The 18,627-nt window shown below is 39.8% G+C and overlaps 1 protein-coding gene across 2 annotated transcripts in view; it reads left to right on the forward strand.

The window, feature by feature from the left end:
• The window catches only part of LOC108596600 (probable serine/threonine-protein kinase dyrk2), a 53,851-nt gene that overhangs the window by 25,190 nt on the left and 10,034 nt on the right, over positions 1 to 18,627 (forward strand). Inside the window, exons 1-2 of one of the 2 annotated variants that reach the window (XM_017982531.1) lie at positions 6,621 to 7,290; positions 8,494 to 8,617. In XM_017982531.1, coding sequence (XP_017838020.1) covers positions 7,255 to 7,290; positions 8,494 to 8,617 — 160 coding nt within the window. In that variant the 5' untranslated portion in view covers positions 6,621 to 7,254. Of the gene's footprint in view, positions 1 to 6,620; positions 7,291 to 8,493; positions 8,618 to 18,627 lie in introns of those variants that run through there. The other variant, XM_017982529.2, reaches the window with a different exon arrangement.

Genomic DNA, 18,627 nt, shown 5'->3' on the forward strand with positions numbered 1-18,627 from the left:
GTGAGCGAGGCGGTTAGCTACCACTCCTTGGGTGGCCTAAGGCGAGAGGGTGATGTCTTTTCAGACGTTTGTGATGTTGGCTATTGTCAAGAAGGTTAACGGCCAGTGGGTTGCTGTGTCGATCCAGACTCTCCTGGTATTCAAGGCTATACCTTTTAGCCTCTTCGGTTACACTGGGAGTTCCAAAGTCCTTGTGGATCGCTCTGCCTATGATGAAATGTGTGAAGGGTGCATTTGACTTAATTAATTTTTAGACTTACCAATCTATACCCGTTATTGAATTCCCGTATCTTCTTTTTTGTACTACTTAATTCTTGCATAAGCCCTTCCGAATACTTTTTAAGGATTACAGCAGATTGTCTGTCTCCAAACGTAATAAACTCAATAATTAATGTGTATTTCTATAGCTCATTCGAAATATTATGAATATTCAACTGCTTCTGGGCTGTAAATTTTAAATATTTATGACAGACTGTTAAATCCTTTGGCAATCTGCATATCAATTTCACAATGGGTCGCCTGGCAGCGTCTTGAACCCTTTTCGGCAACTGAATTTTTGGCCGGACAGTAAAACAAATGCTAGCGTCAAGTGCCCAAGGGTGGCTTCGCCTGTTTGACAGCTTCCTTCTGTATATGTATATCGTATATACAATGTATACAAATTTTGCGGTTGTCTTAATGTCATGTGGCGCATTTGTGGGTTCGTTTGTGTGTCACAAGTCAGACAAGTCAGCAGTCGCAAGTTGCGCGTCTTCCTTTTCCGCTTCCGTTTGTATGAAAATGAAGACGAGCCGAAGGAGGTATAGACTGAATCCGGACGGACGGACGCCATAAATCCGCTGCACGCTGTTTGTCTTGGATTTGGTCGCCTATAGAGCCAGCAGCGTCGCCAGCGCACATTCATTTTATTTCTAGTTCTCGCTGTCGTTATCTTCTTTTTCTTCTTGCTCTCCATGATTTTACTGCAATTCTCGACAGTTCAATGAACGCATTTGCTGGCGCCACATGCACGCGGGCGCGTTCCTCGCTCCTTGCTCCTATAACATACGGCATTTACAGTTTTCATATTTTTACGTACATACACAAATTTTTGCTAAAACGGTTGATGATGTACTACACATACTACAAGTTGAGGCACGCTAACATTTTGGAGCACATTTCCGCTTCAAAATGGCAAACGAAATGCCAAAAGGCCAAATTTTTTGGGGTAACACAGGCATGGGAAACATGCCACTCGTCATGCAACTCGGTGGCATATAAGTATATATATGTGTGTGTGTGTGTGTGTCCAGGCAAATGGACATAGCTATTCGGGGAAGTTCGGCTCGTAGGTAAGGCTTTTACGATGGCCAAGGTATAATGAAAGCTGAGTGAATTGCTAATGTACCATGGTATGCTTTTGCCTCTGAAGTGACTAAATTTGATGTAAATCCTAGCCGAAGCGTAGGAAACGGAGTAGGAATTGAAAAGTAATGGCCATAAATTGAGGCTTCATTATAATTGATGGTAGATAGACAAACTAAAGCTCTAAAGTTCCTCCCTTCGCTGCAATATTTTTAGTGCTCGAAATGAACCCAACAAGCCCTCAAAATGTAAAAATTACCACAGAAATCGGAAGAGATTTAAATATCTTGCAGAGATTTTGTTGTTTGGAATATAAAATTACGGGAGCAACATTTAGCTTCCATTCTACTAATTCTAACCATTTTGGGTTGATTTGAGGTTAAGTATGGAATTCTAGGGCATCCCAGTTAAAAACCATTTCAAAATCGAATAATTCAATGGTACAGTGACAGTTTGAGACCAATTTTATCCACTGTAGCATTGGCTAAAGTGCAAACCAAATGCACAGCAGTCACCTCAAATCCGAACGATACTGTAATTACTTGAACAATCAAATCAAAAGCCCTTTCGCATGTTTACAAACCGTTGCCATTGCTATTTGCATTGATTGCTGATGGCATAGACACAAATACATTTTGATTAACAAATGGAGAGAAGTCTGTGGAGAGGGGGTACTAGCGGGTATTGGGAAAGGGTTGCGGGGGGCAAAAGTGCTTGCTTGTAATTAACAAAGGCGAAGTGAAGAACAAGTGTTTGGCTTAGCTTCAATCACACTTATTGTTTGTCAATATGAATTGGCCACACGCCGAAATGCATACAGAGCTCCAGGCTGCTAAATTTATGTGGCTATATTTTGTTGAGTTTGCGGTTTTACTTTTTGCTGAGCAAATTTGTTGCTGAGCAAATATTGTCGGCTTTGTGGTCTTGGTGGCTAACACGTGCTCAGGAAGCCGCCGTATCCTGTATCGAATTTTGGCGAGACAATAAATCAGGGCTCATCAAATATGTTAGGCCATAATACGCGCTGTATTTCAATATGAAATCAATTAGGGCGCTGCACAGAACGCACAACTCAAGTGGGCCTCAAGAGCTGCCGGCCAGGCCCAGAGCTTTCAATACGATAAGACCTGGCCGGCCGACAGTTGAAATATACGATGCGGCATCAAAGTTCAATATGTATGGATGCCACATCAAACGCTAACCGATAGCAATCCCAATACACACATATATTTATATTAATTTATATACATGTATATGTTTGTCTGTATTTGTATCTGTGTATATGGAAAATATCTGCTTGAATTGTCAAGTGCAAAATGTTCGCATATGGAATTTCAGCGCCGTTCATAATAAATAAATAGGTAGAGCGGCAAACAGATTTATTTACGATTTGTTTTGATTTTACACGAAGCGCAATCTTTATGATTGGATTCAATTAAGACCGACGCGACCGACTGACGAGTTTCGGGCCTATAAATAGTGCTTTGTGCTCTGAGCCTGGTCAGCTGAACTGAAAGTCGCTTGCACGTCAACGAGAAACGGTTAACAAAGTGCAGCTATAAATTAGATTCTTAGCCATTGTCTGATAAGCGCCAAAGCTCTTGCTAAGCAAATAGTTGAGTTATTTTGTTTCTCTGCAATAATAATATTTATGATGTTTTGGTATTTCATTTGGACATTGCCATCAACCATGACGATGATTTTAGCTTTTGGCTTGTAATTAGCTGCGTGTGTCCAAAATTTAACCAATGCGTCACTTTTCAAAAAAATAATGAGTCGCAAAAACTAAAGAAATGCTTATCAGAGCTGCTCAGTCAATGATTGATTAGTGGCGCCATTAATCGAGCCCCCACCGCAGTGCATAAGCTTACACACTTATTAATCCATTTCCTTTCGCAGATTAGTCGACTCGACACACTTCCCGTTGCGCTAATCGCTTTTGGTCAGCAGTTGGCTACAAAGTTCAAGTGTTAATCGTCTCACCAACTACCAGCCGTTTCACCTGCCAACCATCAAACTGTCCACTCAATAGCCAAATACCCAAACCTCAAGAAAACAAAAACTATTCAAACAGTGCCTAATTAAATTGTTAAGTTTATTAAACGATGCCGATAGCGGCAAGTCAAAAGGCCAACTACCAGCCAAGTCAAAAGCGTCGTTGGCAAAGCAATTTTGGGCTTGGCTGCTGCTGTAACAGCAATTAGCCAAAATAAAAAATAAAAAAACACACTCACACACAAAAACGAGACTCGTAAGCTCAGTTTTGAATGTGCTGAGTTTTCTTTTGATTTTATTTGTTTATTTTTTTTCTTTCAATTTGCAACATGCAATGAAACTTAGGCTTTAGCTTTTAGCTTAAGGGACCACCCATGCGCTTAATTATTTTTCATTTAGTTTAGTAGCAACTATTGTACAATTAAGAAGTATAAATGAACTATATGACAATCATAATATTAAATTAAATATATTATTTAAAATTAAAAACTAGAAGATTCAATATTATAGGACTAATTCAAAGATCAGTGGAAATAAAATGATCCAATTAACAATTATTAGAAAAATGTAATTATTCCCATAAAAATTAGCTATAAAAATAATAATAAATTGCTTGCATATAATAAACCAATTTAACAAAATGCGAAAATGCTCTTGAATTTAAACGAATTATAGTTAATAATAAAAATATAATAATAACTTATTAACAAGCTTTAAGATGTACGCATTAAAAACTTAGCTAAGAACTAAAAATACGTTAGGACATATGTCCTAAATTCAAGCCCCTAAACCTAATCTAACCCTTAATAAATTATTTAAAAAAGGAACATTTTAAATGAAATATAGAATGCCGCAATGTGGTTACTAACTGGCCAAATATTATAATGATACTCCCTTTAGTTGTAAAGATATTGCAATTCAAATATTTGAGTTTTAGTTGGGGATGATAAAGCAAGAAATAAAATAATTAATTGATTCATATAAATAATAGAACTAAGTTTGTATATTTAATATTTATTAATAACAATAATTATTGCACAGTTCGCAGGAAAGAGTGAAGAAGTTAATCCACTTATCAAAGTGCGCCACTAGTCTGGAAGCACTTGGGCCTTAGTGTTCTGTAGAAACCGAAGACTCCAGCCAGACTCTTGTGGCGGCGGTGCCGACTGGGCCACAAGTGCACTTGTCTAAAAATGTTTGCAATGTCATTGCGGAAAGCCCTGCGCTCTGGGTAGAATGAAAAGCCCTCTACAAGTTGTTGACATGCCAGCCGAATTAGTCTAACTAATATTTTTAGTTGGCTGTGATAACGAAACTGAGCGAAAAGGGCGAGCGACTAGACAAGATTCTTGGCACAGTTGCACTTTGGACTTCTTGTTGTCCAATTGGCAGCGATAAGTGGCAAGTGCCAAGTGGCCAGTTATCGGCAGCCATATATAAAGCATATTTTCGAATATATTTCAAGCACTTTGTAAGATTGAGGGCGTGCCTGCAGGCAAGTCAAGTCAGCTGACCGACAAGCAGCAACACGCATCGCTTTAGCATGATTAATTTATTTTCAAAAAATAAAGAAAGGACAGAATTTCGCCAAGCGAAATCCATTGGCAATCACCTGGCAACTCTTGTCTATTTGGCTTGTGGCGGGCCCAACATATTTTGAGTTATTTTGCAACAATATCTAATCGTTGCTCAATCGCAATGAACATTCTTGTGACGTCACGATAGGGCGATAAGGCGCCTAAATGCTATGACCATGACTAGAGAAAACTCAATCACCTGGCAACGGCCATAACACTTAGCCAATGATATTAACATGACTCGAAACCTGAGTTGAGTTTCATGTCCACATTAATTTGGTGTAAAAATTAAACAAATTGCTGTTGAGCTGAACTTGAGCTGCGTCCACTTGGGGCGGGGGCGGTCGGCGGCCCGTTGTCGTCTGTCAAGCAGCTGTGATGACAATGGCACATTATTGTGGATTACCAAGGACAGTAATCGCCATTGTCTGCTGCACAATGATGACAACAGTCCATGTCCATGTCGTTGAGTTTCAATCGATTGGCAATCCAATTCACACCCCCGACCCACTGCATATCCTGCTCAGTGCTCACTGCTCAGTGTTATTGTCAATCAGTGTTCAATCAAATGGCTGCATTTTTGGCCAACATCCTGTAGTCTCACCCACAACGGAACACTACAGAACGGAAGTGTTCGCAATGCGGGCGCTCTTGTCCTTTTCGTCCTTTTGCTTTTGCTTGGTGCCTGCCATGGCAGCATTGTTGGTGACCCTAATCGCTTTAAGGCCTGCCACACTTGAGGGTTGCGCTTTAATTGCGTGGGCGTTAACCGTTTTATGGACATGCCGAAACTATTGTTACTATCATTATTGAGCTCATTAATGGCACAAGCCTGTGCCTGTGCCTGGGCCTGTGCGCGTGTCCAGCTCGCAAAAGCTGACAGTTAATTTTACATTAAGCTAATGGCCTTAACTGAAACTATTTTCGCATTTGGTCAAATTTCAATTTCGATTTCCCTACAATGCGAGGGCAGCCACTACTAAAGCGAAAAGTGAAATGAAAATAAAAATAAACTAACGGAGAGTATAACATTACAAAAGGCATTTCCAGTCAGTTTGCTTTGCTAACATTCGTCACAACACTGCGCTTAACAGTTGCAACAACAGTCGCTTAACAGCTCATACAACAGAACTGTTAAGTGTGTTCGCTTCTCGCATGCTACAAAATTTGCAAGCTGCTGCAACTTTCGTTGCTCTGCGACATATTTTCAAAATAAAATGCCAATAAAAATGCATAATCTTTAATAGCCTACACAATTACATATATGAAGCAAAACACTATATAAATAAGAAAAAAAAAGTCTTGCAAACAAAAATTAATTCAAACTATAGCAATATTTATATTATAATTTTTAGTGAAAGCTTTGAATATAAATTGACTATTGTTGCTTTTAATATTTACTAAAGATTGCAACTCAAGGCAAAAAATCGGATTTGGAGCTCAGCTCTGCTCTGTCTGTCTGTCTGGACTTTTCTTTCAGTGTACCGAATCGCAAATTTAAGCAAATGACAGCCCTTCGACTGATTTAATAACAATGTTCAAAACGCACTGTATTAAAGATAAGAAATATTAGTTTTATATTATTGCATGCATATTAGTCGGTTCGACATGCAACATGTTTGTTGTTGCACCACCAGAGGGGTGCTACAAAAAAACAAAACAAATATGTCGCACGTTACGGTTAGTCTCGATAATTCAGTCGCCCTGCAAAGACGTTCAAGCGACAGCTCTGTGGCTTCGAAATTACGTCAACTCAACTTACGATTCAGTTTTCAAAATTTTGCATTGCCAGCTTTGCGAGCTTTTGTCTTAGCCGTAGCGTGTGCCAAGCTTGGAGTGGAGTGTGGCAGGTTGACCAATTGGCCGAATCAAATCAAAATTCAAACAAACCAAAAACGTGACAGCTTGGCGCGAATTGTGGTCACAACGGAAACGGAAGTGCCGCTGTTATCGCTAATTAACGCGTTAATGTGTATGCGCGCGCGTGTGTGTGTGTGTGTGAGTTGGCCTACTAGTAATTGTGGCTAAACGCGTTTGTTTTCATTGACAAGTGCCATGCGCATGCTTAAACGATAAGCCAACAAGTCAACAAATAATTTGTGCAATAAATAAATATTCACAATTACCCATGGCCATAATACGAAGCTTAACAGCATGATGCCACGCCCACAAGCCAAACATATCAGTATCAGTTGGTGCACGCAGCTAGTTAAAGGATTCAACTTGGATTTAACTCAGTAAAACTTCAAAAAAGAAACAAACAAAATAATCATATTTAATTTGCTGCTTAGCTTTGGCAGTAAATGGGTTAAAATTATGTACATTAATCGCCGAATGAATGTCGAATCAGTTAAAAAGACTGCTATTTATTATTGTAAGTATAATGGTTGAGCATAGCGATTAAGATAAATGTGAATGAAAGATAGACACATTTTATAATTAGCCAACAGAAAAGTTAAGACCACCTTGGGCAAATATGAATGTGCAGCTGAAACAAATAAAATTTTATTTGCTCTTTTTACGATACGTAACTTTAAGTACTGGCAGACAACTTTTTAGAGACAAATCAATATTGAATGGCAAACGGCAAAGTTTATCTCACTAAAAGTTGATTTATGCCCAAGCGTTACGCGTTAACCGTTACGCTACCATTGAAACCTAAAATAATTGTTGAAGGGGCATAAAGTGTATTTGGTATTATTTATTAGAATTCCATCGATAATTACAAAATAATGCGTTTCCGCCGCACTCCGCCCCCAAAAGCCGCCCACACCATACACAGAGTGTTTGGGCTGGTATCTTGAACTGTAACTAGTTACCAGAGGTAGACCCTTTGAAACGAGGTTACGCATAGCATAAACTCTCAGATAGTGCACGCACTCACTCTGGGTCTGGGCATTATAAAGTGGGCGAACTCTGATAAGATTTCAATTGTTGAAAGTTACTGTTGTTACTTCAACACGACCAGAAGGTTAATTGTTGGCAACGCACTTGGTACTTGGTACTTGGTACTCGGCTAATTTGTGGCCCTAAGAGTGTCTTCAACTGGAGTGGAGTGGAGCTTGGGTGGTCTAATCTTGTGTTGAGCGTTCGCTTTAGTGGCGCCAAATACTTCAAGCGTTGTTGCATTTATAAATTAGGAAAACTGTTGGGCCTGCACCTATTTATAGATACGCTTGTCTAGCTGATTTATAGCCTGACCTGACACAATAATAAAATAACGAAAAGCATAACCACACAGTGCGGTGATTATGAATGGAATGCATGTAATATAATATAACAAAGAGACAACAAATCAAACATGATAAATTATTGTACGCTTTGGGGCAACTACTGTGCTACACACACACACGCACATACACAGGCAGAGGGAGACACGTTTGGAGGGCGGCAGGTTTGGGCTAGAAAAAGACCTGACAAGCTGTAAACATTGCTATGCAATTTAGGTTTGTGTGCTGTATCTATTAGATACAATATTGATTGCCTGTTGTAGATACGCGTCGATACGTTTATTGATAAACAAAAAAAAACTAACTCACTCTCTCTCTCTCTCTCTATCTCCCTGTCTCTCTTGTAGGTGGTGATTTCAGGTGCATTATGTACAAAAGTAGAAGATTACGTAATAGTGTCACCGTGTGCACACAACAAAAACATACACATAGCTGCGGAAGGAACAGTCTCACTGACAGGCAAACATATACGTAAGTATCTATTATTGAAACTGAATAACAATCTGCCCAAATATAGCCCCGAACAATGCAGCTCCAGCCACAGCTCCAACCACAGCTCAAGTGCAAACGTTTGTTTTTTTTCAACAATTACTCTATCGCTCTCCCCCTCCCGATCGCAATATATTTTAATTCATTTATTGACACGTCTGCAGGAAATGCCGTCTCATTCGATTTTTGTGGCAACTACTTAACTAATTTTTTTTTCGCTTCAACCTTTCACAAATCAATTTGATGCGCAGTTGTTGTTGTTCGCTCACTGCTCATTTCCATTACAATGAACTTAAAACTGTCTTCTCCCCTAGCGAAGCTCCAAGCTACAACCTTTATTTTAAATTTAATAAACTACAATATTAAGTTTATTATGCCTGGCAAAGATCTCTGCCCCAAAGTCCCACAATTTTTGCAAATCTTTTTCTGGCGATTATCTGCAATAAACTTGGTTATTTATAGCTGCTGAGAGTGTCGACTACAAAAATAATCAAATTTTCCAACGATTCAAGTCAACTTTCACTGGCCACAACAGCAACAGAAACCAACCTCCCCTACCCCTACACTCTACGAACATTTTGCCGTAACTACAACTGCCCGCAGCCAGGCCATGCCATCCCAGACCAGCCCAGGCCCGGGGTTAATTAGAGTCGGCTGCCTGCAGCTGTTGAGGTCCTTTGGGCTCGAGCAGCACGAGCTAAAGGACCCGCAGCACTACATAGTCACTATTGTTGAATACTCTCAATGTTTTTCCACAATTTCAAGCAGCATGGAAAATACGCAGACAACAGGTGCGAATACGCATAGAAAATTGTACAGCTGTATGTATGGAAAGGTAGCCGCACTTATAGTTAATGTGCGAAAAGTTCCTTTGTCAATTTACACGCCTACAAGCGAGCTAAATAATACAGAGACAGACAGAGAGAGAGCGAGAGAGAAGCAGAGATTTAACGCCTAAGTTTATTCATTTGCATGAGCCTAGGTAGGCTACGCGCATTTTTATGAATAAAATATGACTTGGCTTAGGTTCAGGTTAGGGCTTTGGCTTGGGTTTTTACGCAGCTCGGGGTTAAACCCAAATGGTCACTTGTTTAGTTTATGAGCGAGTTTATGTTTGGTAAGGATTAGCTGCAGCGTTCTCTGAATATAAACATTGTGTCTAGGGCCCAAATGAATGCTGACAGTTCAATCAGCGCATTGCTAACCAGGCAAAAGATCAATTTCTACTTTCACAATTGACTCAGTTTCAGCAATAAATCACAGTTTTAATTTGGAACTAACGTGAAAAATGTGAAAAAGGGTAGCACACACCCTGGGGATATAAAAACATTTATAGCTCATCAAGTGCGGTCATAAATTTAAGAACGCAATCATTCCAACGACAGTGGCAACTATTTTTCTGTGCATAGGGCGTTGCCCAATCAACACCTCTCCCCTGTGTGCGCACTAGAGAAAGAGAAAGAGTCAGCGAGAGGGCGTCTGAAATGTGTCTAACAAGTTTAGAGTCTGTTAATTTCTTAATCAAACAGACAAGGGTCTCTTTAGTCCCCAGCGCTCATTGTTTTCGATGCCCCAATGCACGAGGGGATTGCATCGCTTACCGCACAATCCATACTAATCTCATATCTTAGCTAGGCATTGAGAGGCAATGAGAATGTCAGCGATCAATCTCCGCAAGCAACTTTCAGCTAATACGTGTTTAACCAAATTTGAATCTAATTTAATTAAATTTGAATTTAATTTTAATTTTAATTTCAGCACTCAGCACTTATCTCTCCACACTACACTCCTTCAGTTATTTTGCTTGCTCGGCATCCCTTAATTATACTAAAACCTTACGAAATGGCTTGGACTATCCATGTACCTTTTTTTATTTAACATTTAACATTATTTATGAACATTTCGATTGTATATTAATCCGCTGAGTGGGCTGAACAAAATAATCGCTGCTCTTTTGATGGAGCTTATAGATTAAGGGGGTTATATTTATTTTGAATTAAATATAAGCCACCTCCTATCCAAATATGGTATATAATCAATATACACGATTAACTATCCCTGGTCGTAGTTGCCCTTCTTAATTGTAAAATACCCAAATTCCTATACCATTTTGCTAACCATTTACTGTTTACTATCTTCTTCTTCGTCTTTTAAACTCTTCAATGACATTGCTGTATGCAGACGTTAAGGTGATAATAATGTGGGAAATATTTAGCACCATCATTACAAACATCATTAAAATTGAAATAGTTGTGTTTAGCATGAAAACCCGAAATGCGTTTGGACATACCATACATAGGCAAAGGTATATTTAAACATAAAGAATGCCTGAACAACAGAAAGTTTGTGAGACTTGTGAGACTGCGATTGAGATTGAAACTAGGGGGTACGAGAAAGGAAATAATGCCGTGAAAATTCCAAGAAATAGCACATGCCTCGGTCCAGTATGCGATAGCTACTAGTAGTAGGGGTAGTATGCATAGGTATAGGCATAGTCATTGAACCTGTTCAAGCTGTTGCTGCTGCTGTTGTTTCTGTTGTTGTCGTTGTTGTTGTTGTTATTATTGTTATTGCTGTCGCTACGCAGATTCATCAATTAACGCCCCGCCAGTGGCAAAGCATCAAGTTGACTTCAAGTAGGCAGTTCGGAGATCGAGAAAGGAGTGAGGAGAAGTAGAAGGGTTGCATGTTAGGCGGTCACTTCATCTTCATTAAACGCCGTCCAAGTTGTGGACAAATAAATGCATTTCCGTTGCGCACAAACAAATTTCCAAGAGACGCCGACTTCAAAAACTCAATTCTCAACTGAATTTTTGTATTTTTCCTTTTATTTTACTTCTGCTTCTTCTTATGCGTTTCTTGTCTTGTCTTTGCTTACCTACCGCGCTCTCGTCTAGGGAACGGTTAAAAAACATGGTCAACAACAAAGCTGAACAAGTGTACCGCTTGCCGATCGTCAGTCGAAAGCAGTTCGACAGTTTTTGGTCAATTGCTTCACTCGGTCTTTCGCTCGTTCGTTAGTTCGTTCGCTCGTTCGATCGTCTCGTCTTGGGATCTGTGGATCCCGAGCAACGCCATTGATTTCCACTTAACGCTTCAGAACTCAAGTGGCCATTTCAAGTTTACAGTTGAAGTTGAAGGCAAAGGGAAAAGCAATGCGCTTTCGTTTCGTTTTGTTACCTAAATCTGCCTCTCTCCCTCTATCTCCATCTCTCTTGCTCCCTCTCTCCTTCTCGCTGTTTCAATATTATTGTTTCCCACAGTGGTATGGAAAATATTTAAGCGCCAATTCGATGTAGTTTTCTCAATACAAACCCAAACCCGAATCCCATTCTCAACTCACTACCGTTGCCCAGTCAAGTGTTTATAGCTTCCTCTCTTTCTCCCCCTCTATCTCTCTGTCTTTCTCTATGGCACTCTCTTGTCGCATTTGCATAACAATGGCTGTAGAGTTTCGGCTTGGCTTCAAAGCATTCCCCCTGGCATTCTTTACCTTAACTTATGGTAATGATGGATTGGTTCAATGCATCAATAACTACTGCAAGGAGCTCAGTTTGTCAGTAATTACGCACTTCAGACTGACAAAGAAGCTGTAGGTTACTTGCGAGCTAGTCAATGCATTGAAATCAAAAGTTCTTAGAAGTATGTTCTCTTGGTGGCGTGAGAATAATTTCCCAAACTGATTTCAGGCTCTCTCTCTCTCTCTCTCTCTCTCTCTGCTAATGATGATAAATGCCTACACAATTTGTGGCATATTTAAGGCATTTAACAGCCCTAACAATTGTCGAGCCTTGAATCAAGTTCAAGTTCTGCGATAATCGCCACTTGCAGCATCGAAATCAAAAAAGGGAAGAAAATAAGTAATGCTTAGAAGCAGTTAAAAAAGAAAAAGGCACATGCCCCTTTGTTGTAGCTGGGAGTGACGAAAGATCATGTCCATTAGGTCGTCTGCAGCCAGTTAATGGCTCAAACGAATAAAACAACAACAAAAAGGCTGCTACGGTGGCTGCGATCGATCGATGCGATGCGATACGATCGTCTGTCTGTCTGTCCGTTTCACCCTGAGATTGATATGTGTTCCGGAGCCGGAGCCGGACTGCCTGATCATATCGCACTGATTATAGTTTTGTGGTTTTAATATTCATGTCGATTATAACACAAATCGGCTTAACTATGAGTGCTGCTCTCTCGCTCTCTCGCTCTTGATATTTGTTTGATGAATTTATTGCGCCGTTGATCAGTCTGTCGATCAGCGGCATTTTGTGTTTTATCTGAAGCAGAAATATAAAAATATTATACGCGTCCATGAAAGCGGCATGCGGCATTTCTTTTATGGCAGTCTCACTCTCTTGAGGCGCTCTCCCTCACTGTCTGTCTGTCAGTCTGTCGGTCTGTTTGGCTCTCTGCAGGCTCTAAAGCTCATAAAATACCCAATTTAATGGCTTGAAGTGTGCTGCGGTTTTCAGATGTTTGATGAGCAGCTTGATCAGCCACGATCAGCTTTCATTGATTGCCTAGCAGCCACCGAATTGTTTGCGTCTGACATGAGATTTGAATAATTTTCCGAAAATCTTTTGCAGTGTGTCGCAAGCCTTGGCGCCGTATTCTCAGACAGCTACAAATTAACAATATTTAAAAAGAACATTTTCAAGCGCTATATATATTGCTCAGTGGCCCCTTTGACAGCCTGTCCAGCGATCAGAGCACCAGAACGGAAATGCATTAATTTGTCAGTTGGCTTGTGCCAATGGCATAAATCAAATTCAGAATCGAGAATCTTCTCCAGCGCAGCGCAGCGCTTTCTCCTGAATCAGCCCACTTTCCAATTACATATATATTAAGTCGTTGGCATCGCGTGCAGTTATGCAAATTTTGCATTTGCCTTTGTCGTACTTTGCCTGCTACCGTGTAATGAGCTGCTGATGAAGCCAAAAGTTGCATAACCCTCTGCCCGCAGCTTGGGGCTTGAAGATAAGGTCTGGGTCTTTGGCACATCAAATTTTTTTTTGGGGCGCGCCATGCAAATCAGGCATTTAATCACAAGAGCGGGAGGGGGAGAGAGAGAACAATAATAATAATGATATATGTAGCTCTGTATACTTAGGCAGTTTGTTAAAGTGAAAAGGCGTACAAAAGGCGTTGGTCTCCCTCTCTCTCTGAGTTTTTTGTTTAAGTCATTGCGTGTCTGCCGCTTGTATGAGCAACATTTTGTTGCACGTTGCACGCGACGCGACACGACGCCTGTTAGATCTTTTATATATGCACCTGCCATTGCCATTGTCGCTGCTAATGTTGAGCAATATTAATATTTATCAATCAGTGTACATAAGTAGGAGAAGCCAATGCCAATGTCAGTTAACCAGAAGCTCAGTCTGATTTCCTTGGAATGCTATTAAAAGCATTTCCGCTGCGTGCAACAATCAATACGCCGTATTTATTGCCATAAAATAGCGCTTGCCATAATTCCTTATTTCGAATAGAGTTGTTAATACCGTTCTTTGAATGCTTGCGGCTCGTTATCGTTTTCGACGGCGTTTATGAAAATGAAACCGAAAAGAAGGCACGTTAAATGTTTGCTTATCTCATTATTAAAGGGTCTTGGCAGCCGACAGTGTCTGAAATTAGCAGCAGGTAAACAGCTAACAGCGTTTAAGCCAAATAAAAAGAGTATATTCCAGAAGAAAAAAAAAGGTAGGACATTGCCTGTTGCCTCGGCTGCCGCTGCGTGCTAAGGAGAAGGTCTGAGATTCGTGCAAAATATTTCACATTCAATGTAGCGCCAGGTTGCTTGAATCATCTGTAAGACATAAACCAGGGAATGTAACTTTTATAATAACATTTATGAACTAACAATTTTTTCTTGATTTTTTTTACAAATAAATCAATTGTAAGCTACACTTTTTTATTTAAGAAAATAATTACGAAGTAAAAATTAGTGTTTAAATATATTAAAATAATTTAAGTGATTGGTGTCAAAATATTAATCATTTGTGGATATAGATCGAAATATATTTAATTTTAGTCTTGGATATCCAAATTAAATTTAAGCATTTATTATAAAGTTGTTATTTGCTGAAATTGGAAAACAACATTTTTATTTCTTGAGTGCTTATTTTTTTTTAATTTAAATCCTTTTTGCGATAACTTATAACTTGTAAGAGATTGGAACTTCAATTGTAAATTCAGCTTGGAATATTTTATTTGACAAAAATCTGGTGCAACTGTTGGTTTTTTTTAATGTTGGCTAACTATTGCTGTAACCCTTTAAAATAAGAGTATGCCAACATTCTGATCTGCGTGATATTAGACAAATTTTTTTTAATTACTCTTCTAAACATTATCTTATAATTTTCGAAATTTATACAGAGCTACAGAGCACGTAACAAAAGGAAATGTTGCACAAGATTCTTGCTAAATGTACCGAAAATGCTTCAACAGCTATTGAGATGATAATTTAGAGAATCGATTTGAAGAAGTCGTTGTGTGTTTTTGCATAATTTGCTGCTCAGCTCGCAGTTCGCACTCCTCGGGCTGAAGACAGTGGGCATAAAGCATAAGCAACGAATGTCACTCAATGTCAGCCGAAGCCAAGAGATATAGAAAGGCATACGCCTGACAGCAGCGGCTCAAGGGCCTAGACTTGGGTCTAGGCTGCAATCCTGACGAGCGAGAAAACAAACAGCAGAGCGCAACAGACAAGTTGAAATAAAGACGCGCGAAAAAACAATAAAACAGAACAAGAAATATGTTGCTGTTGCTTTTACTGTGCGCAAAACACAAAAAATGCAGAGAAAAGAAAAACATTAAGCAGACAATAAAAGGCAGAGGCACGCACAGCAGAAGGTGTTTTTTTTTTTTGTGGCCATGCAGCTGGTAGGTACTGTAGTCCTGTTGCTGGCCACACACATAAGACAAGGACATGACGTTTTTATTATGCCTGCAACTAGGCAAAAGTTGCGCTGCGGGCTAAGCAACCATCCCATCTCATCCCATCCCAGCCAAGTCAAGCCAAGCCAAGACAGAGTCTTTGCCAGACGGCGCCCTGTGTCGCGTAACATGAGACATGAGCTCACATAGATCACACTGCCTTTTGGGCCACGAGCGAGTTCTGCAGCTTGGCCCAAACACAGGCAGGCAGGCCGCCCCTAACCTGGTTTTATGGCCCACAAGCGGCATGCCACGTAAATCACAAGGTGTTACAGCTGAGACAAAGAGACAGCGGACAGAGGACAGAGAGCAGAACATCTACTTGAACCTCAGTGTACGTTGCCCTGCGGCTGCTTGCGGGTGTTAAAATTGTATAGATTGTTTGCTTAACCGTATTATTGTTGGTACTTTTAGCTAATTAATGGCATCATTAAAAATCTCCCATGTCTTCCAATGCCTAGACATGTTAATAGTTTCCACGCCTAGTCTCCGAGTCCTTTGGCTCTGCAATAATTATGTTGTTAGAGCTGCGGTTACGCCCTACTATTTACCCAAGAGCTATAATTTTCACCATCTCCTACTCTCCACACTCACTTTTTGCATGAATTTCCCTTGGGTGGTCGCAAAATTCTGCTGACCGATTAGAGTCAAGTGGTTCAAATTGTAGTAGCTCCCAAAGGTTGAAGTTGAAATTCAAGTGCGAGCTCTGGAATTTTATATATAACTACAAAAAAACAAAATTCCAAAAAAAAACACCCTCTTAAATATGCATTATCTACTTATTAGCAGCTGCCACATAACCCTGATGCAAATTCAAAATCAATAAAAATTATAATGATTGTCCAGTGACTTAGGCTAGTTTAGATTAGACAGGGTTTCCTAACGGGAACGGGAATTTTATTGGAGTAGATAAGGTTGGGGATAGATGTTTGGATACCTGGAGAATGGGCTGCCTATGTCTCGTTTCTGAATCCTGTGGTTGAATCATCCGGTGGAGTCCAGAGGCCAGACAGCCGAGTAGAAATTTAAAACGCTTTCCCAAGGAATCAAACAGAAAAAGCTATAAAGTATTTAAAAGAATAATCTGTTTAAGGATAGAGGTGCACAGATCCATTCTGTTAATCGTCACATTCAGATTAAACACAGAATGGAGGAAAATTGGTCCTGCAGTAACTAAAGTTAGGTCAAGTATTTCCCAACAGAGGGTTGGCTGGACTTCAGAATTTGAATATTTCCACAACTTTGAAAATATTTTCTCAACATGAAGTTTCGACAAATTGTGCATTTTGGCCAAGCCCAAGTTCCAACTTCCCGAAGCATAATTTTTCGCAGCTTAGTACATAAAATGTAGAATGAATGTGAAATAAATCGACCCCAATAGAAATGCATGCTATGTAGCTTGGAGCATGTGTAGCAATTGACATATACATATGTACATTTAAATAAATATCGATAGCTGGTTATTACACCGGCCATAAAGTGCCCGTTTATCGGTTGTCCAAACATGAGCATGCATGTACCTCTGTGGGTTTTAAAGTGCTTTCAATTAGCGCTGCGCTTTTTTCACGCCAGGCTTAACAACTTAATGTGCACGCCCACGCCTACGCCTCGGGCCTCGGGCCTCCTGCTGAGCGGTAAAAAGTGAATTAAAAAACTCAAAAATTCATACATACGAGCACTTTGTCATTGACCAATCGATGGGCAATTAACACCTGTCCACATAAATCAGATGCGTATATATCTTAATTTATGGTGACGTAATCTTGGCCAATAACTCAGGGCTTAATGCACCGCACAATTCGCCAAACAATTAAAATTGTCACAATAATTTAACGCCAAAGGAAAAACCAAACAACAAAATTTGTTTACCACCCCACAGAGGAAAAAAACAGAGATAAAAATATGCAAATAAAAATGAAAATGAAAATGAAAATTGTTTTGGCTGTTGGGCAATGCGAAACCAACAAAAAATTAAATATGCGCCAAAAAAAATCCAAATACGAAAAGTGTAAACAAGTGGCCCACCCGGCTGAAGCTATAGTATCCATATAATATATATATATATATATATTGTGTGTGTGTGTGTGTGTGTGTATGCAAGTTGACAGTTAGTTTATGTGCCCGGTTGACACTTTGCAATTGCAATTGCTGTTGCTGTTGCTGTTGCAGGCGCGTACGAGTTTTGGCTCAATTGGTGGCTCAGTTTGGCGCATTAGCGGGCCCATTTCAAGTTAGCTAACACGCAGTTTAAACGGCTTGTAAGTGACTGCGTTTGCACTTAATTAATAAATGCAAGCAACGCTTGACTTTGTTGCAGCAGCAACAACTGTTGCTGTTGCTGTTGCGTGTTGCAACTTGCAGACTTGCTGAGTTTTGGGGTTGGGTTGCGTCCTTGCGCAGATAAAACTGCAATTAGTGCTGAGCAACAACAAAAACAGCAACTCACTTGTTTTATTTGTAAATAAATTGCGAGCTATGCGCGCTCTTTTGCCGCTCAAAGTTAACTTAATTAAATGCCAGTTGCAATTTATTTTTATTTCTGTTTTCATTCTGCGCGCCGCGGCACACACAACAATGAAAGTGAAACCGCAACGGCAATATAAATAAACAAACTGTAAACGAAAAATAAATAAATAAAAACGACTCCCCTCAGCAATTTGTTGCTGCTGCTGTTGCTGTTGTTGATGTTGCTTCTGATGTTGTTGTTGTCTGTTGCAACTATGCATGTAATTTTTACTTTTCGCTGACTTACGGCATACAGACCACGGGCAAATGGCCGCCAGCAATTAACTGTAAATAGCATTGTGTGTGGTCGCCTTTGCACATTTTCAATATCAACAAAAAACAACAACAAAAAAGGCGGCAGTTATTAACTTTTTGTTGTACTCGCTGTTGCTGCTGCTGCTGCCGTTGTTGTTGTTGTTGTTGTTGTTGTTGTTGTTGTTGTTGTTGTTGCTCTTGTCATCGATACTCAACGCTTGATGTTGAACATTCGCTTGATAAATGGCGTGTGGAGCTTTTAATATTGCTTTTAATTTCATTTAATAGCATATATCTTTTGATCG

Source organism: Drosophila busckii, chromosome 2R, assembly GCF_011750605.1.
Source record: "Drosophila busckii strain San Diego stock center, stock number 13000-0081.31 chromosome 2R, ASM1175060v1, whole genome shotgun sequence".
Classification (NCBI taxonomy): domain Eukaryota; kingdom Metazoa; phylum Arthropoda; class Insecta; order Diptera; family Drosophilidae; genus Drosophila; species Drosophila busckii.